The following is an 18,610-nucleotide window of genomic DNA, read 5'->3' on the forward strand; positions in this document are numbered from 1 at the left end:
CCTTATTGATCCTCTGTCTTGATGTTCCATCCATTGATGTGAGTGGTATATTGAAGTCTCCCACTATTATTGTAGAGGTATCTAGTTCTCATTTCAGTATTCTCATTGTTTGCTTCATGAATTTTGGGACACTCTGGTTTAGTGCATAAATATTTATGATTGTTATATTTGCTTGATTAATTGACCCTTTTATTAATATATAGTGTCCTTCTTTGTCTCTTTTGTTTTACTTTTGAAGTCTGATTTGTCTGATATTAAATAGCTACTCTCACTTTTTTCTGGTTGCTATTTGCCTGAAATATCTTTTTCCAACCTTTCACTTTCAGCCTACTTTTGCCCTTGTGTCTAAACCGAATTTCTTGTAGATAGCATGTGTATGGGTCCTATTTTTTAATCCATTCTGCCAGTCTGTGTCTTTTTTGGGGGGGAGTTTATTCCATTAACATTTTGTGTTATTACTGTAAGGGCAGTACTTTCTTCTACCGTTTTTTCTTTCGGATTTTATATGTCATGTCTTATTTTTTTCCTTTCTCTCCTTTTACCCTTCCTGATAATCTTCATTTCTATGCTTTTCCCCAAACCTCTCTCTCCTATCTTTTCCTATCAGCCTGTAACACTCTTTTTAGTATTAATTGTAGCACCAGTCTCTTATTCACAAAATTCTCTCAGTGTCTGTTTGTCTGAAAATATTTTAATCTCTCCCTCATTTTTGAAGGACAGTTTTGCCAGATATAGAATTCTTGGTTGGTAGTTCTTCTCTTTCAGTAAATATATCATACCACTTTCTTCTTGCCTCTGTGGTTTCTACAGAGAAATCTGTACACAGTTTTGTCAAGCTTCCCTTGTATGTGATGGATTGCTTTTCTCTTTCTGTTTTCAAAATTCTCTCTTTGTCTTTGACATTGGACAACTGGATCAGTAAGTGTCTTGGAATAGGTCTATTGGGATCTATTCTGTTTGGGGGTATGTGGTACTTCTTGAATCTGTAATTTTCTGTCTTTCATAAGAGTTGGGGAATTTTCAGTGAATATTTCTTCTATTATTCCTTCTGCTCCTTTTCCCCTGTCTTCTCCCTCTGGCACACACATAACACATATTTTAATGTGCTTCATGTAGTCATTCAGTTCCCTAAGACCCTGCTTGTATTTTTCCATTCTTTTCACCATCTGTTCTTTGGTGTTGCATGAATTCAAATGTCTTGTCTTCCAATTCACTGATCCTTTCTTCTGCCTGTTCAAATCTACTGTTATATCCCTCCATTGCCTTTTTTTTTTTTATGTGGATACTAGACAAATTTAAAATTCCACATGTGGTCTATATTTCAGGCTCTCATTATATTTCTGTTAGTGCTGCTCTAAATAGAAGAGGAAGGGATGCAGCACTGGTGTGCTTCTCTCTGGTAGTGTCTGTTTCCAGAACCTTGGAAGGAACTTTAATACTTTAATGATAGTTTGGGATTCACAACCCAGTGTACTATGACATGCCCTCTCTATATATAAGCAGTAGTTATCTATTGCTGCAAAACAAGTTACCCCCAAACTTACTAAGTTAAAACAACAAACATTATCTCACAGTTACTGGGGGGCAGAAATTTGGGTGCACCTTAGCTGTGTGATTCTGGCTTGGACTTGCTTTTGGCTGGGGTAAAATCATCTGAAGGCTTAACTGGGGCTGGAGGATTTGCTTCCAAGATGGTTCAGTCATATGGCTTGGCAGGAGGCCTCGGTTCCTTCCTGGCTGTTTGTAGTAGGTGTTAGGTGCTCACAAATGGGCTTCTCCATAGATGCCTTGAGTGTCTTCCTGACATGACAGGTAACTTCCCTTAGAGTAAGCAATCCATGAGAGAATGTGAGTGAGGAGGAACTCGCAGTGCCTTTTATGACCTGGTACCCTAAGTCTACACTGTCACTTCTGCTTTATTCTATCTGTTAGAAGCAAATGTTTAAGTCCATTGCCTCTCAAGGAGAGAATTAGGCTCCACCTCTTAAAGGGATCCATTGCCTTTTTCATCTCTTGCATTAAGTCCTTCATTCCTATAAATTCTGCCATTTGTTTTTTCAAGCTTATGTATTCTTCTTTATGGTCATCCAGTGTCTTCCTTATATCCTTCATCTCTTTTGCTATGTCTTCCCTCAGTTAATTGACTTGATTTTTTAATTCATTTAGGAGATTTGTTTGAACATCTTTAGTTCTTCCTTTAGTTCATTGAATTGACTTAGCATTAGTTGTCTCAACTCCTATATGTCGGTTGAACTATTAGTTTGTTCCTTTGGCTGGTCCATATTTTCATGTTTCTTAGCATGGCTCATTATCTTAAGCTGTCTAGGCATCTGACTTTCTTGATTAGTTTATTCTGGAGCTCATTTCCACTATTTTACTTGTGATTTTTTGGTGGTGGTTGGCTTTGTTCTCTAACCTTTGGTGTTCAGTTCAGCTTATTCTAGACCTCTAACTTAGGTTCTATGTAGTTGGTCAGAGTTTTCCACCTCTTGTTTTTCTGTTTCTTGCCCTGCCTCTATGTAGCCTTTTTGTGAGACATTCACCTCAGATATGGCCAACCCCAGTCAGGTTTTCCCAGCCCAGAGAGGCCCAGGTCTCAGGAGGAGAAGATGGAGTTTCCCTGAGAATGATACCCTCCTGCAAAGCCTTTAGATTCTGTGATTTTCCTATCCTGTCCAGCAGGTGGTGCTTGCCAGCCTGCCTCTCCCCAACCAGTATAAGTAAGTACGGAGCCTATAGTTCTCCCAGTGACCCTGATCTTCTTGGGGGCATGGCTGACTGAAGTTGATTTCTGAATTCCAGCCCCTGGGGTCTGAGTTCCCTGAAGGAGAGCTGCCACTCAGGCAGGACCACACCCCCCTTTTCCTGGGGAAGTTATGCCCTTTAGGGAATTGTCTCCCCCACCAGACATTGCTTTTTCTCTCAGAGCTATCTTCCCCCTGCTCTTAGCTGGGACCAAATTGCAAGTCTTTGAGGCTTTCTGCAATGGGCTATTTAAAATAGCTATTTAAAGAAAAGAGAGAAAAAGATTTTTAAAAAAAGACAAAGAAAGGCCCTGCATAGACTATTTAAAGAAAAGTGCTTTAGATTGATTATCTCTTTCTACTGAATAGTTACTCTGAGACACCTTTAACGCCACATTTGCAATTCTCATGTGCTATTGAAATGCAAAAAGATAAGGAGTTGGAGAGCAATTGAGGAGTAAACAAGAAACCAGAAAAAACAGGCTTTTCAGAGAAGGGCCCTGGCTTCCCGGGTTTGCATATAAGCCTGATTATGTTTGAGCCCAGCCCTTCTCAGCATTATGTTCAGCCCCAACTTCAAAAGTTTCTGTTGTTTTTTGTTTTTTGTTTTTCTGTTTTTGCAAGCCCTATCTCCTCTCTGCCATGCTGACTGCTCCCAGATTCTCCTGTGTCTGGTCTCAGTTTATCTATGGTTGGAGTTTTTGTTCAGCAGTCTGAGTTTTTTAATCAGCTCTGCAACTGGGGCCAGGTTGAGCCTCCCTGCTAGTTCCCAGCATGGACAGCCCTTCCTCCCTCTGGAAACCAATCACAAAACAGTCTGCCATGACTGGCAGGGAGGGGCATGGGCCCCTGGGGCAAGAACTTACAGGTTTCACTGATCACTGCTCGTCATGTTCAAGACTATTGTATGGCACGTGTCTGAACTCAAATTTCTCTGAGGTGTCTGTTCCACACAGTTCCTGGCTATCTACCAGCTGCCCCAGAGGAGTAACTAAAACCCACACTTCACCACTCTGCCATCTTGCCCCACCTCCACCAAAGAATATTTTCATATTAAAGGATGTTTAATATCATTAGTAATCAGAGAAATGCAATTTCACACCCACTCTTTTGGCAAAAAGTAAGAAGGAAAATATCAAGTGCTGACCAGAACATCTAGCAACAAAATCTTCATCTTTTCCCAATGGAAGTGTACACTGGTACAGCTAACTGTGAAAACAATACCTAAAAAATGGCCCTAACAGGCAGTGGTGAAGGGAAATCCTCCCAGTGGGAAGAGTTCCAGGAAGCACACTGTGTCCACATTGAGGGGGAAGGTGCCTGAGTTAAAAAATATATATGTACTTCTAAAGAGCATCTGAAAACTTGCCTTATTGGCAAGGAGCTTGGAATGAGCAGCATTGGAAGATCAGGGACAAGAAGGTCAGGGACAGAGCATATGTATGGACCCAGGGGAGTGAGCACAAAACACAGAGATCCTTTTGTCTCATGTTAATGGCACCAGAAAGCTTCCAATGCATTAAAATTTCTCAACATTCAGATGGACAGACTGACAAATCCTGTGGATAATCATCCAGTCACCATGAACAAAGAGTGACCATTTTGGAAAGGTTGGAGGCAATGCTTGAGTTCCTTCTCAGCAAGACCAATATAGCAACTGACACTGCTGAATGTCCAATGGGCTAGAAGATAAGCAAAGGCTAAGTGCCTCTTTAGGATACCATGGCTCAACTATACCAGCCAGGCATTTTATTGTAGGTCTATTATAGTGGGCCCTTCCACCCTAGGGTTGCATTGCGAGGATGGAACAGTGATATATGTTTACAGGAATTGGCACATACTATGCTTACAGGGTTGCTTCCCAACTCACAATATCTCTCCTAGTACTATCATCTGAAGGCTTGCAGAATATAACATTGCCTCTGCCCAAGGGATCCAGTTTATGGCAAAGGATGTGTGCCAATGGAGCATGGCCATGAGACACATTGATCTTATGTTTTATATCATTATCCAGAATTATATGACTTAATAGATGAATTAAGGTGTCAGCTAGAGAAAAATATCTTTGTAGCTAAGACATTGTCCTTCATGTAGTTATATGTACACTGAACAAGCAGCTGATGAATGATTCTACATCCTTGGTAGCTAAAATACATGATTCCAGGAACAAAAGGAGAGACTGGGCAGGGGGAGGGAGGTGCTGATACCATCATTCCTGGTGACCCACTTCTAGCATTTGTGCTTTCTTAACCCACAAACTCAGGCTCTGCCAAGTTAAAGGTCCCAGATCCCAGGGGCAAATAATTTTTCCAGGAAACACAGTAAGGATTCCACTGAACATGAAACTGAGACTTCTACCTGATGCCAGTAGACCAGCAGACAAAGAAAAGACTTACTCTACTGGTGGAGATAATTGACCTGATTACCATGAGCGTTGCTGCAACACAACAGGAGCTGGAATGAGTAGGTCTGGAACCCAGGGGATTCACTACAACATCTCTTCTTGCTCCTCTGCCCAGGAGAATATTAATGGGCAATTCCAGAAAAGAAGAACTATCAAGGACAAGACAACTGAGGGCTCAGCCTCTTCAGGGATGAAGGTCTAGGTTAACTCTCCAGATAAACAATCTAGACCAGCTGAAATGATGGCTGTGTGAGAGAAATCTGAAATGGGTGATGGGAAGGGATAAAATTAATCAGCTAGGGCTCCAGAATCAGCTGCTGCAGCAAAGACAGTAGCCTGCTTCATTAACCCTATTGACGACTCCTCCCTCTTGGGGACGAAGTGAGAGCAGCTATTTCCCATGAAAATGGAGGCCCCTATTGTAGGACTGGAGACAGACACAATGGGCATGAGCAGATCTAAGTGGTGCAAAGGGTGATTTGTCTCAGATAATTCTTATCCAGCTCTTCAGATTCTCTCAGCCTCACCTGTTTTGAGGACCCTTTGTTATCACCCCAGTTGTTGCTGGGACAACCAACTCTATAAGGCCTCTAACTCATTTTACTCTGGCACTACTTGATAATGTCTTGCCTCATGCTCCCTCCCTATCCACACAGAATATTCCCAGTATCTTGGTCTCAGAGCTTTTTTCTCTTTCTCTTATCTTGGGAATTTAATGTCCTGAAATATTAAAACATATACATACATATTCTCTAACAAAAGTCATCTCATCCCATTGCAATGGACAAATGTTAGGTTAAGGAGATAAAGAAAAATCATCATGCATATGAAAGATGCACAAATTTAAAACAACAAGATATATTTAAAAAATCCAAATAACAACCCCCGCCCCCTTGAAATGTACTTTCTAGGGAGGAAAATAGACATACAGAAAGGCTTTAAAAAATTCACTGTGGTGGCATGTAATGACCAGAATGAATCCATAGGAAACATAACCATTTCTCATGGCTTTCCATAGGTACTCAGGGAGGGAAGCCAGGCAAAATCACTGGGCTTGTAAAATAGCATCTAAATTTGAATATTAAAAATGAGTGTGCAATGCTACCTGTGGATGTCTTGCTAGAAATATCAAAACTGAATCCTATTAAGCTTCCATATCCAACTATCAATTTATAGGAAATACAGAGGACAGAAAATCATATTAAACTGCACTGTGGGGAGCAATCAGCAAAATCTAGACTGTGTGAGTGTGTTTATGGGTGGTGGAGGGGTGGTAAGCTTGTGTGAGTGCCAAGAACTAATTTATTAAGAACAGGCAAAGCTCAATATTTAGGTATACACACTGAAATGATAAAAGAATAAAGAAAAGTAAAGCTGTGATTATTATGAAATCATCTGTCTACTCTTAGATGAGAAGGATAAAGTTGTGATTGGATGGGACATATGGAGCAAGTGGAAAAGTACAATCTTCTCACCCGGGTACTGGCTAAAAGAGTGTCTCATAATAATTCATTATGCTGTATATTTGTTTACTACCACTTCCTGCATTGAATACTTTAACAATGGTTAAAAATTTGTATATAAAAAGCAAGTATAAAATAATAATATAATTAAAATTGGTGAGATCTGGAATATTTAGGTTGCATTTATGTTATTAAAAATAAAACAGAATACAAGGTAAATGTCCAATAGTTAGGAAACTGTTAGGTCAATCAAACCATTAAATAGTATATTATGCAGCCATTAGCATAGAATTTATGAAGTTTGAAAAACATGAAATAATGTGTAACAAAAACTGAATAGGGAAGTGCATATACAATATGACCTCAGTTTTGTAAAAACATGAACAGGTAAAAATGGAGAAATTAAAACAATGACAATATCAGCTACAATAAAGTTGCTATCATTTATTAAGTGCTTACCATGTGCAAGGCACTTTACAGTTATTTAAGTTCATCTCAATGCTATATTAGTTATTCTATTAACGCTTCCATTTTACTGAGGCATAATAAGTTTAAGTAATGTGACCATGGTCACAAAGCTCTTAAATAATGAAGTCAGAATTCAACCCACAGGAAGTCTTTCCAGAGGCTGAGCACATAACCATTAAAGCTACATACAGTGAATCACATGTTACATAAAGACTTAAACTGTTGGGTGATCATACAACCTGGTTTGTCTGGGACAATCCTGGATTATGCTTATGGCCCTGACATCATTATTAATAACTTCCCCTTTCATGGCCCAAGTTGTCCAGTTTTGACAATAAATTATATGATCACCTTACATTGAGACTCCCTCCCAGATCTCATGTTTCTAAAATCTGGACAGGAAAATTGGATCCTGATTCAATTGGGTCACAAGAGGCAAATGATAGTGCAAATAAATGGAATCATCTGGGAACATTTTTTCATTTGTTTTCTCCATCCATCACTCTAGAGTATAATTAATTGAAAATGATGTTTTCTGTTAATTGCCTCTTCTCTCTCTATGCTGGACCCTAAGGAAACCTTCATGAGAATCTTTAGTTGGAAGCACCTGTCTTGCAGCAATGGTCAGTAGGATCCATGCAAATCATGAAGCCTATGGGAAGTGATCATCTCCATTGAATGCTCATATCATGATGTTTGTGTCCTCCAATTTCTGAAAGAATTCTATGACCATCCGGCAATCTAGAAGACACAGGTCAAGGAGAAGGCAGCTGTGTTGGCAGCACCTCCCAGATTTCATCAAGGCAGACCTGTCAGGAGCAAATTATCCACAAGAATATCTGGGTGGGTAAAATCAGAATGGAGGAAACTTGGCTTCCATGCTTGAAACCTTTTTCCCTTTTTCTTTCTTCCTTTTGCAACTCTGCTCTCCTTTGCACTTGACCCAGAGACCTCGTGCATCTAGACTCAACACCTACTTTTATTTTTCATTTCTTCAAAATACTCATGCTCCCTCTCCCCTACCTCAATCGGATTATTTTAATTTTACAGAAAACAAGGTATTTGAGCTGAAAGAAAAATATCTAATGTGGAATTTCAAGCATTAGCCAGTGGGTGGAATGACTTCTCAGTAATTTATTTTCATATTTTTTAAATCAGAGATAATTAATACTTTCACTGAGTCTGAAATAGAGTGTCTAGAGGGTACTCCAAAGAAATTTGATAGTGATATTTTGTATAAATATACAATTTTTAATAACTTTTGTAAATAATGACAATTGTCCTCCATTGCCAGCTTAGCAGATCTAGGGGATATTAATCATTATAACAGTTGATGTAGGGAATGACTTAGTTTATCTACAATTGACATTGGCCCAATGTACCTTTTGATCTTACCTACTCTTATTTTATTTGTTTATAATTTTAAAATGATCCTCAAACTTTTCACAACTTATTCATTAATTTACTTAAATAGTACAATGCTACTGACCACAAAGATAAAAATGAAACTGATGCAAAATTTTTATATAAATTTGCAGATAGTGTAATTGTTAAATGCCCCACCCTGGAGCCAGTCTACCAGAGTGGTTTCCCATCTCTGCCACTTATGCCAGAGGAACCAGAGTCAAGTTCCCTAACTTCCTGTGCCTCACATTAAAACAGGGTTAATATGAGATTAATTATTATTATGAGGTTAATGTGAGAACTAAATAGGCTAATATATATATAAGAAGAATGACTAGGACAATAAGTGCTTGGTAAATATTAGATATTATTATTATCAGTGATGAAGAAAGACATACAAAGAGTAGAGATTTTTGATAATGTACCCTAACAGTTACTGTCAGTTTGTCTGTTTGATGTTTGATGTTTAAAGCCTCACAGTATGTAAACTCTTTTCATGATAAAATTAGACTACCTCATTTCATAATGCCTAAGGCTTTCAGTAAGAATAGTATTTATTTTCATTTTGGAGCCTATTATTTCTGAAGACATTGATTTTAAAGGTTTAGTTAGGACTTAAAGTATGCAATATACCATGAACAAGGCAAATAACCAGAAGTATAAAAAGCTTCAGGAATCAATGAGCTAAATGTTCCTAATTGCTGGTTTTTATGTCATACCTTTATGAGTGGATCACTTTGTTCCTTAAGTTCTCTAAATACAGACTTCTTTCCTTCTTCCCCTTCTTCCTCTTTGCTTCCTTCCTCTCTCCCTTCTGCCCTTCATCCCTCCCTCCTGTCTTCCTTCCTTCCTTCCTTCCTTCCTTCCATTTCTTTCTTTCCCTCCTCTGTTCTTCCTTCCATCTCTCCTTTCCTCTTTTGCTACTTGCAAAGAGAAATGAAGAGAAAATAGCTGTCATGGATAGGTCATGCTTTCCTTTGCTAATTTAAGAAGTTTATGTCGAGCCATAGTTCCTAACTGTTCACTCCAAACAATGCAAACCACAATGACACCGTTTACTGCATGAAAGGCCTAAAGAAAATCAAACTCATTGAAGGCAACAATTCCAGATCCCAACTAACATGTTATGCCTCAGGATTTCTGAATCCCCTGGGTCCTGAAGCTGGTCCAGTAGATGTTACCAGGACAAATAGTGATGCCCACAGAAACATTTGAACATTTTTCTCACCTTAGCTTAAGCAATTTTATCTTAGAGAAATGCTGTTTCTCATTGCATGATAAAAGACATATATATATATATATATATATATATATATATATATATATATATATAAAATTATATTATATATATATAATTTCCTCTCAAATGGGATGGTAATATTTCAATGAATGAAACAACCTCTTAAAATTCTCTTAGTCCCATGAGTGTGGTTGTTTTCCAGCATTAAAGGAAATTTGTTATGGTTCTATAAAGCATAAAGATCTACACACTACTAGAAATAAATAATGAAATTCCCAGTCAGAAATACTTACCTTAATCTTAGTTTCTGACAAAGGCTATAAGATTTTTTCAACAAAAGTGTATCCTCCCCCTAGGGTAGGTGAACCATTGGGGGGTTCACGAGAAATATAGATACCAAGTATGTGTTTGCTTAGTAATAGATACAGCTACATTCAATCATTCTGTTGGCTCTCAAAACAGTTGTTTATACTCTATTAAAAAAATATATCACTTAACTCATTCCTTAAGAAAGACCAAAGAGATACCTTTGTAGGTAATTTCCTCCCACCTGCTGCTTTACAACAGTACAGTAAAGCAAGAAATTGAAAATTCTAGTTGGATGAATTTTAATAACTTGACCAGATACAAGATAATAGACAAAATGCAGGAGGCTTCTGCCACTACTTTGTCTAGCTTCCACTTTTCTTCTTCTCTTTTAAATTGTAGAAATTTGTGTTTAATATGACATCATTCATGAATTATTCAGCTATCTTCTGGCCATACGTTGTGGTGAGTTGCAGAGTTGAAATGCACATTCTTTCTCCTTATTTATTCTAGTTTTTTTCTATCCCATTTACTGCCTGTATCTACATAAGGCTAAGAATTTAAATAGAGTGGTATTTTACAATCAAATTATTTTATCTATTCATCAGTCTTTTTGGCTTAAGTCCATCTGAATCTGAAAAGATTTTTTGAGAAGAGCTAGTGGGCAATGTGCTGAGATCTCTTATACATGAAAATCTTTGTAAGTTTGCTTTCATTCCTGAACAACATTTGGGGCCTCACATTTTCATTGCCCCCAAGCTCTGTAAACCTCACTCTTCTCTCTTCTGGTGTTGAATCTTGGGTGTAGAAGTCCAAGGCTGGACTATTTTTCCCCCAAGGTAACTTAATATGTGCCTGAAGGCTCAAATAATTTTTTTTTTAATCCTTGAAAATTTCAGTAACTACAAATATGTTACCTTTGTTGAAACATAGTGCATTCACTTAATCTAGGGCTTTAATTCTTCTTCATTTCAGGAAAATAATATTAAATAATTCTTTCAGTACTTTCCTCTGCCCATTACTTTTGTTTGCTTTTTTCAGGGACACGAAGTCTGTGTTTGTGTTCTATGTGTGTTATATTTTCAATAATCCTCTTTAATTCTTTTTCATTTTTATTTTGCTTAGTTTTTAAATGGCTATCCTTCCTGTCCTTTACTGAATTTTCATTGGTATATTGTCTCCTCTCCACTCCCCCGCCCCACCCCCCGCTTCCATCCTGGACCTGATTTCTGTGATGGTGACTTTTTTTTTCTTCCTCTTCGTGCTTCAGCTCTGCTCCTCATTATTCATCTCCTTTTATTGCCATTCCTTTTCTCTGCTAAGCTCCTGCATCTATTTTCTGAATTTCTGTTTAATAGAGGGTTTTTTTTTCCTTCAAGTGCCTTGATTTCACAATATGTTTGAAGAAAATTCCTAACTCAGTTTTTCTGATATTATTTCACCTGTTTACTTTTTCTTGTTTTTTTGTGTGTTTTTTTTTTTCACTTTTGCTTGCAACATTTTTGTATTGTATGGTGGCACCTTTTCATGCTTAGAATAAGGCAAGATCTTCCAGGACTAATAATTTGTGAGACAATGTTGTAGGAGAATGGCAAGGAAGTTGCAGTTGCTTCTAATGAAGCTGTGTGTTTGTTTCTTCAGGCTTATGCTTTCCTTTTCTTCAGCAAACATTCTTGACAGATATTAGCCACTTACAACTCACAGGTTGTTTTCTGCTCATTTTCTTCATCATTATGTGTTAACATGAGCAATTTATGTTAATAAAATAATCTACAAATAATCAATAGCTATATCCCCCCCCCAAAATCAGTGAAATCAGTGGCATTGTTTTAGTTTTGAAAATCTCTGTAATGTCTGTTTAATAGAAGGCAGATGGATCCTTATCTCTGCTTCTACATTCAATCTATTACCATATACTGTTTGATTGACATATCTGAAGAAAATCTGGCCTCACATAGATATGCAATTGGAAAAGCAGGAGCCCTTTAATAGTCTTTTATGAGAGTTGTGTATAATATTCTTTGATACTAAGCCATAAGTCAGAAAGTGGTAGTTTCTTAAAGGTTAATTGCAATGCAAAATTTTATACCATATCAATGAGCTTTTGTACTCAATCACATTAAAATCCACTGGTCTACCTTGCCTTTGAATTGATCTTTTATCCATGTATAATTTTGACCTTGAAGACAATGTGAAAGTGACTCAGGGAAACTCAGCAGTTGGACAACTGCTGCTCTAGCAAATATACTTAGTATTGGAATTTGGGGCATTCATCATATGTATATTTTTATATTAGGCATTACCAAACTGTTTTCCAAAGTAACTGTAACAGTTTGCACTTCCATCAGCAGAGGATAAGGACTCTTGCTGTATGTTTTAGTCAACACTTGACATTTTCCTACTTCTTGGTTTTTGCCAAAATGAGTTTGAAACTGTATCACTCTGTTTGAATCACATTTGCTTGATTATTAATGAGATTTAACATTATTTAATGTGTTTCATTGTCATTCATCTTTCCTCACAAACTTCCTATTGATATATTTTGCCCATTTGAACATCTGTTTACCTTTTTCTTTTTTGATGCATAGGGATTCACTATATTCTAGATACTAATTCTAAATACTATTCTGGAAACATTCTAAATACCATTCATCAGTTATCAACATTTTGACATGTTCTTCATTTTTGTGTCTTGTCTTTTTATTCTCTTTATGGGGTTGGTTAGATGAATACAAGTTACATGTATCAATGTAGTTAATTTTATCATTGTTTCCTTAACAGTCTGCACTTTCTGTCTCATTTAACAAATACCTCTCTACCTTGCGGCCATAAAATATTCCCACATATTTGCTTCTAAAAGTTTCACATTACCAATCCATTCCAATTTTGAATCCACCTTGAACAGGTTTTTGTGAATGATGTGAGGGAAAGATCTAATTTCAATCTTTTAAAGATATGCAATTGTCCCAGAATTATTTAAAATTCCGTCTTTTGTCCACTGATCTGCAGTACCACCTCTGTCCTCTATCAAGTGTCCATAATTGTTTAGGTCTCTTTCTGGACACTCTATGATGTTCCATTGGTAAATTTGTCCCTTCCTATGCCAATACAACAAAGTCTGCATTAAACATAGCTGTATAATAATAATTTTTGTGATCTGGTACGGCAACTCCATCTACCTTCCACTTATTTTTTCAGGGTGTCTTGGCTATTCTTTGCTCTTTTGCTTTTACTTTTATTTTAAAATCAGATTTCCAAGTTCCACACCAACCATACAAACCTTTAGTAATTTATTTGGATTGCATTTGATTTGGGAAATACTGACATTTTTAAAATATTGTTTTCTAATCCATGAACACATTTTATCTCTCCATTTATTTGGGTATTCTTTGGCATTTTAATAAAGGTTTATAATTTTCTCCCTCTGCATGTTTCCTGACTTTTTCAAACTTATTCCTGGGTACTATTTTAAATGATACATTTCAATTAAATTTTCTAACTATTCTTGCTGAAGTTTAGACATTGAATTGATTTTTAAACACTGATTTGTGTGTATATATATGAATATGTTGATGTTGCTAAACTCTTATTAATTCTAATGATGTCTGTACATTCTTTTGGATTTTTCACAGACACTCAGATTATCTGAAAATAATGATTAAATTCTAACAATTGTTCTGTAATTTCTTTCAAGTTTTCTACAAAGGTAATCAGACATTCTGGAGTTAACAAAAGTACACTTTTTTCCTATCTTTCCCTCAAAAGTTGAAACTCTCATAGCTGTTGTTGGGAATGTACAACCTGGTGAATTGTATGGTTTGTGAAGTAGCAACAAAGCTGTTAAAAAATGGTGCAACCATTGGGGAAAATAATTTAACAGTTTCTTTACTTACCATATAACCCAGCAATTCCACACCAAAGTATTTACCCAAAAAAAAAAAAAAAAATGAAAAAAATACACAATGACTTACAAACAAATATTCATGGAATATTTATTCATAATAGCTAAAAATTAGAAACAATCCAAATGTCCATAAGGGAATGGATGAATTCACTTATTTATGATTACAATGGAATATTAGCCATTTAAAAGAACAAACTGCTAATGAATGCAACTACATGGATAAATCTCAGAAACATTTGGTTGAGTGATAGAAGGCAGACACAAAAGAGCCCATTCTGTTTGATTCTATTGTTTTGAAAATCTAGAGACCAAAGTAATACAGAATGACAGAGAGCAGATCTGTGGTTGCCTAAAGCACAAGGGAGCATTTTGGAGTGAAGGAAAAGTTCTAAACCTTGATTGTAGTGGTAAACAGATTTGTCAACTGAACACCTAAAATTGATATGTTTTATTGGGTGTAAATTATACTTCAGTAAAGTTGATTTTTAAATTTCATTATTTTTCTTCCCTCATTACACTGCCTAGAATCTTTAGGGCAAAATTTAACATAGTATGTGATAGTGAGCTTTATTTCCTTGTTTTGACTTTTAGCATAATGCATTTAATATTTTACCAGTAAGGATATAATTTCTTGAAGCTGAGTATAAGATAACTTTTACAAGGTTAAAGAAGTTCCTGAAGTGCATTGTTTGCTAATTTAAAAAAAAACGGACTTTAGTTTTATTAAATCTCTTTTATGCATCTACTGACATCTCATATTATTTACTTCTTTATTCTCTTAATGTAATGAATTATATAAACTGACTTTCTAATATTAAACCAACTTCACTTTTCTGGAATAAACCCAACCTGATCATTATGTAGTATTATTTTTAAATACTGTTTGATTTAGCCTCCCAAAATTTCATTCATGCTGTTTCTAATCTATGTTCAAAAGTAGGATTGGCTGCAATATTTATGATTCAATATTCCTTTTTGATAACCTCACATGATGAATTGAAAATTTTTCCAAACTTTCATACACTAGAAAATTCTGTGTATGTTTGGGTTTATTGTTTTCCCTGAATTCTTGGTACAACTTGCTGATAATGCCATTTGAGCCTGGAGTTTTCTTTATGAGAAGATTTTTGCTACTGATTCAAATTCTTTTATATCAATAGTCTTTCTTTCCATTCTTTTTATTTTTTCCTTTGATCTCAACAGATCTGTTGTTTTTGTCATTTCAAAGAACCAACTTTTGATTTTCTTGAATTGTTTTAAAATTCCTTTTACTTATTTGGTTTATTTTGTGATCCTTCCTAATTATCTAATTTTTATGCTTGAATCATTAGTTTTCAGTCTTTCTTCTTTTACATGCATTTAATATGCAATCATTTCTCTTTAAGTACATCTTTAGTTAAGATTTGATAAATAGTGCTTTTTACTATATTTAATTTTAAGTATCTTCTAATATCATTATAATTTATTCTTTGACTTCTGAATAGTTTACAGCATTAGTTTCCAATTGTGACATTTCTTTAATTACCAATTTGTTATTGATTTCTAACTTAATCACACTGTAATCAGAGAATGCTATTTGTATTTCCAAACCTTTGAAATTTATTAAATTTTGCTTGGTGGCCTGTATATAGCCAATTTTCCTAAATGATCAGTGTTTGCTTAAAAATGATGCATATTCAGCAGGAGTTTGGAGAATAATTAGTGTTGATCAAATTTCATAACTTATATTATATCAATATCCTATATCTTTACTGAATATTTTTTCTAGTTAATCAGTCAATGAAATGTGTTGGATTCTCTCATGATGTTATTGGGTTGGTCCAACTGTCTTTGAAGTTGTCAATTTTTGCTTCATGTTTTTGGAGACATGTTAGTTCAAGTAATAATCTTTGTTAAGATTGATCTTTATAGATTCCTGGTGAATTGCCCTGCAGTCTATTTGTTTGATAAATATCTAGCTATACCATCTTTTGTTTGGTTAGTATTTGCCAATATTTTATATATATATTTTAGGTACTTTTACTTTCAAATTTTTTGTGTCATAGGTTTTACATATGTCTCTTGAGAACACCATTATAGCTAAATATTTATTTTCTTGTTTATCCTGAAATATTTTTTACTTTTATCTGGAGAATTTATACTAGTTCTATTTATTGGTATCACTGATATAATTAGTTTTCTAACTTTTTTCCCCATACTTTCCATTTTTCCTATCTTTTCTGTTTTGTTTTTCCCATGTCCTTTCTTCCCTTCTTTTGGAATGACTAATTTTTCCCCATCCTTTGTCTTCCTTCTGTCTCTGAAATTGATAAAAATATATTTCTAGCTTTTTGGTGGTTAATCATGAAGTATTGACACATACTTTTTTATCACAAGGTTAAATTAATCAATATTTTTCCCCTGCTCTGGAACAACACAGAAACTTTAGAACATGTTTTTTTCTAACCAGGTACCCTCCTCAGATTCATATAATATTTTTTCATGTTTTTAACCTTTGTTTATTTTTCCTCACAGTGCATTATTATGTTTACTTTATTTGTCAATATTTATTTATTTAAATATTTGCTAATTTATTTGTCCTTCATTCCTCCTTATATCTCAGAACTTCCATCTGGGATGAAGTTCCTTCTGTCTTAAAATATTTTTAGTGAGGGTATGCTGGTAACAAATCTCTTTTATGCCTAGCCAAAAATGTCTTTTTTTTCACTCCCATTCTCAAAAAATATTTTCACTGTTTATAAAATCAAGGCTGATATTTAATCATTTTTTATCATTTCAAAAATAGTCTATGATCTTTTAACTTCCAATGTTCATAAGATTTTCATAAACAGAAGTGCTTCAGAACTAAACTAGACAGATATTTTCTATCTTCTCTTTACTTATGGCCCTACTTTATATAGCAATTACTCTGTGCATGGCTGGCACTGTACACCCATGAACTAATGTACCCCTCAAAAAATCCTATGAGATAGGTTCTATTACACCCATTTTACAGATGATATAACTTGGGCAAAAGATATTAGACAACTTGTTCAGAATCACAGAATTTGCAGGTAGCAGAGCCACCATCCAAAAACAGCTGTGTGACATCTAAGTCCATGCTTTTACCTCTTAACCCATATACAGGAGTTAAAATTCCATTGATGGCCTAAAATTTCTACAGTAGCTTTTAAAAGGTGCTTTTTAAATGCTGTTGTGCGTTTTGTTTTTGTTTTTGTTTTTGTTTTTTGTCTTTTTGAGAGCTGATGGGTTTTAAAAAATAGATCCTGATGGGTTAATGATGAAGGTGTAATTATCCCCTTTCACTTGTGGGAAAATTAATGTACAGAACCATTGTAGTTATTTAGGGGCAAAATAAAACAGGGTTATTTCCTGTAAAATGGCTCAATATTTCTCTTTTTTTTTTTTTTTTTTTCTGTATTCACTGTGGGTAGAAGGTGGTTTATTTCAGCAGAAATTGAAATAACAACTGAACCTAAAGATTCATTCTCTTCTTTCCTTACGGATCCCAAGATCACCAATACAATGACAAGGGGAAGAAACAGTACAATTACCAGGTTCATCCTCTTAGGATTCTCTGAATTCCCAAAGCTCACCATTGTCCTCTTTGCAATATTCCTAGGGATCTACCTCATGACAGTATCTTGGAACGTGGGCCTCATCACCCTAATCAGGATGGACTCCCATCTGCACACACCCATGTACTTTTTCCTCAGTAAACTGTCCTTTCTAGACATTTGTTATGTTTCTACTATAGCCCCAAGGATGCTCTCAGACTTCTTCAAGAAGCAAAAATTTATCTCTTTTATGGGGTGCACCATACAGTACTTCTTTTTCTCTAGCCTGGGCTTGACTGAGTGCTGTCTTCTGGCGGCCATGGCTTATGATCGATACGCTGCCATTTGTAAACCTCTGCTCTACACAGCCATTATGTCTCCCACCCTCTGTGTGCAGATGGTGGCAGGATCATCTATAACTGGATTCTTTGGCTCATTTATCCAACTCTGTGCTTTACTTCAGCTCCATTTCTGTAGGCCAAATATCATCAACCACTTCTTCTGTGACCTGCCCCAGCTGCTGACCCTATCCTGCTCTGACACTTTTTTCTTTCAAGTCATGACATCTGTGCTTACAGTCATCTTTGGACTCACATCTGTCCTGGTTATCATAATATCCTATGGTTATATTGTTGCCACTATTCTGAAAATCACTTCAGCTGAAGGCAGAGCCAAGGCTTTCAACACCTGTGCTTCTCACCTGACAGCAGTGACCCTCTTCTTTGGCTCTGGTATATTTGTTTATATGTATCCTAACTCTGATGATTCCTTGAGCCAAAACAAACTGGCATCAGTCTTATACACTGTTATAATCCCCATGTTAAATCCATTGATCTACAGCCTGAGGAACAAGGAAATCAAAGATGCCCTAAACAGATGGAAGAAGAGAATCTTCTTTTGGTGCTACTAATCATGGAATTTATTCCACATATATAAACAGTGTAGGAGAAATGACAAGCATGATATTGATTGTAAACTCTCCTAAATGTTAGCAGAATTACAGTTGCTACACTCTTGTAATACAAGCCCAAGATTGGCATAAAACCAGGTAAATGCACAAGAAGTTTCTGTGAGCTCAACATCTTCAGCATACCTTAAGTTTATCCTAAATAAGTCAATA

The 18,610-nt window shown here is 35.8% G+C and overlaps 1 protein-coding gene across 1 annotated transcript; it reads left to right on the forward strand.

The window, feature by feature from the left end:
- Positions 1 to 17,458: 17,458 nt before the first annotated feature.
- On the forward strand, positions 17,459 to 18,400 carry LOC119538585 (olfactory receptor 1440-like). Its single transcript, XM_037841664.1, has one exon. The coding sequence runs from the start codon at positions 17,459 to 17,461 to the stop codon at positions 18,398 to 18,400; it is 942 nt and encodes a 313-aa protein (XP_037697592.1).
- Positions 18,401 to 18,610: the final 210 nt, after the last annotated feature.

This window comes from Choloepus didactylus, chromosome 6 (assembly GCF_015220235.1).
Source record: "Choloepus didactylus isolate mChoDid1 chromosome 6, mChoDid1.pri, whole genome shotgun sequence".
Classification (NCBI taxonomy): domain Eukaryota; kingdom Metazoa; phylum Chordata; class Mammalia; order Pilosa; family Megalonychidae; genus Choloepus; species Choloepus didactylus.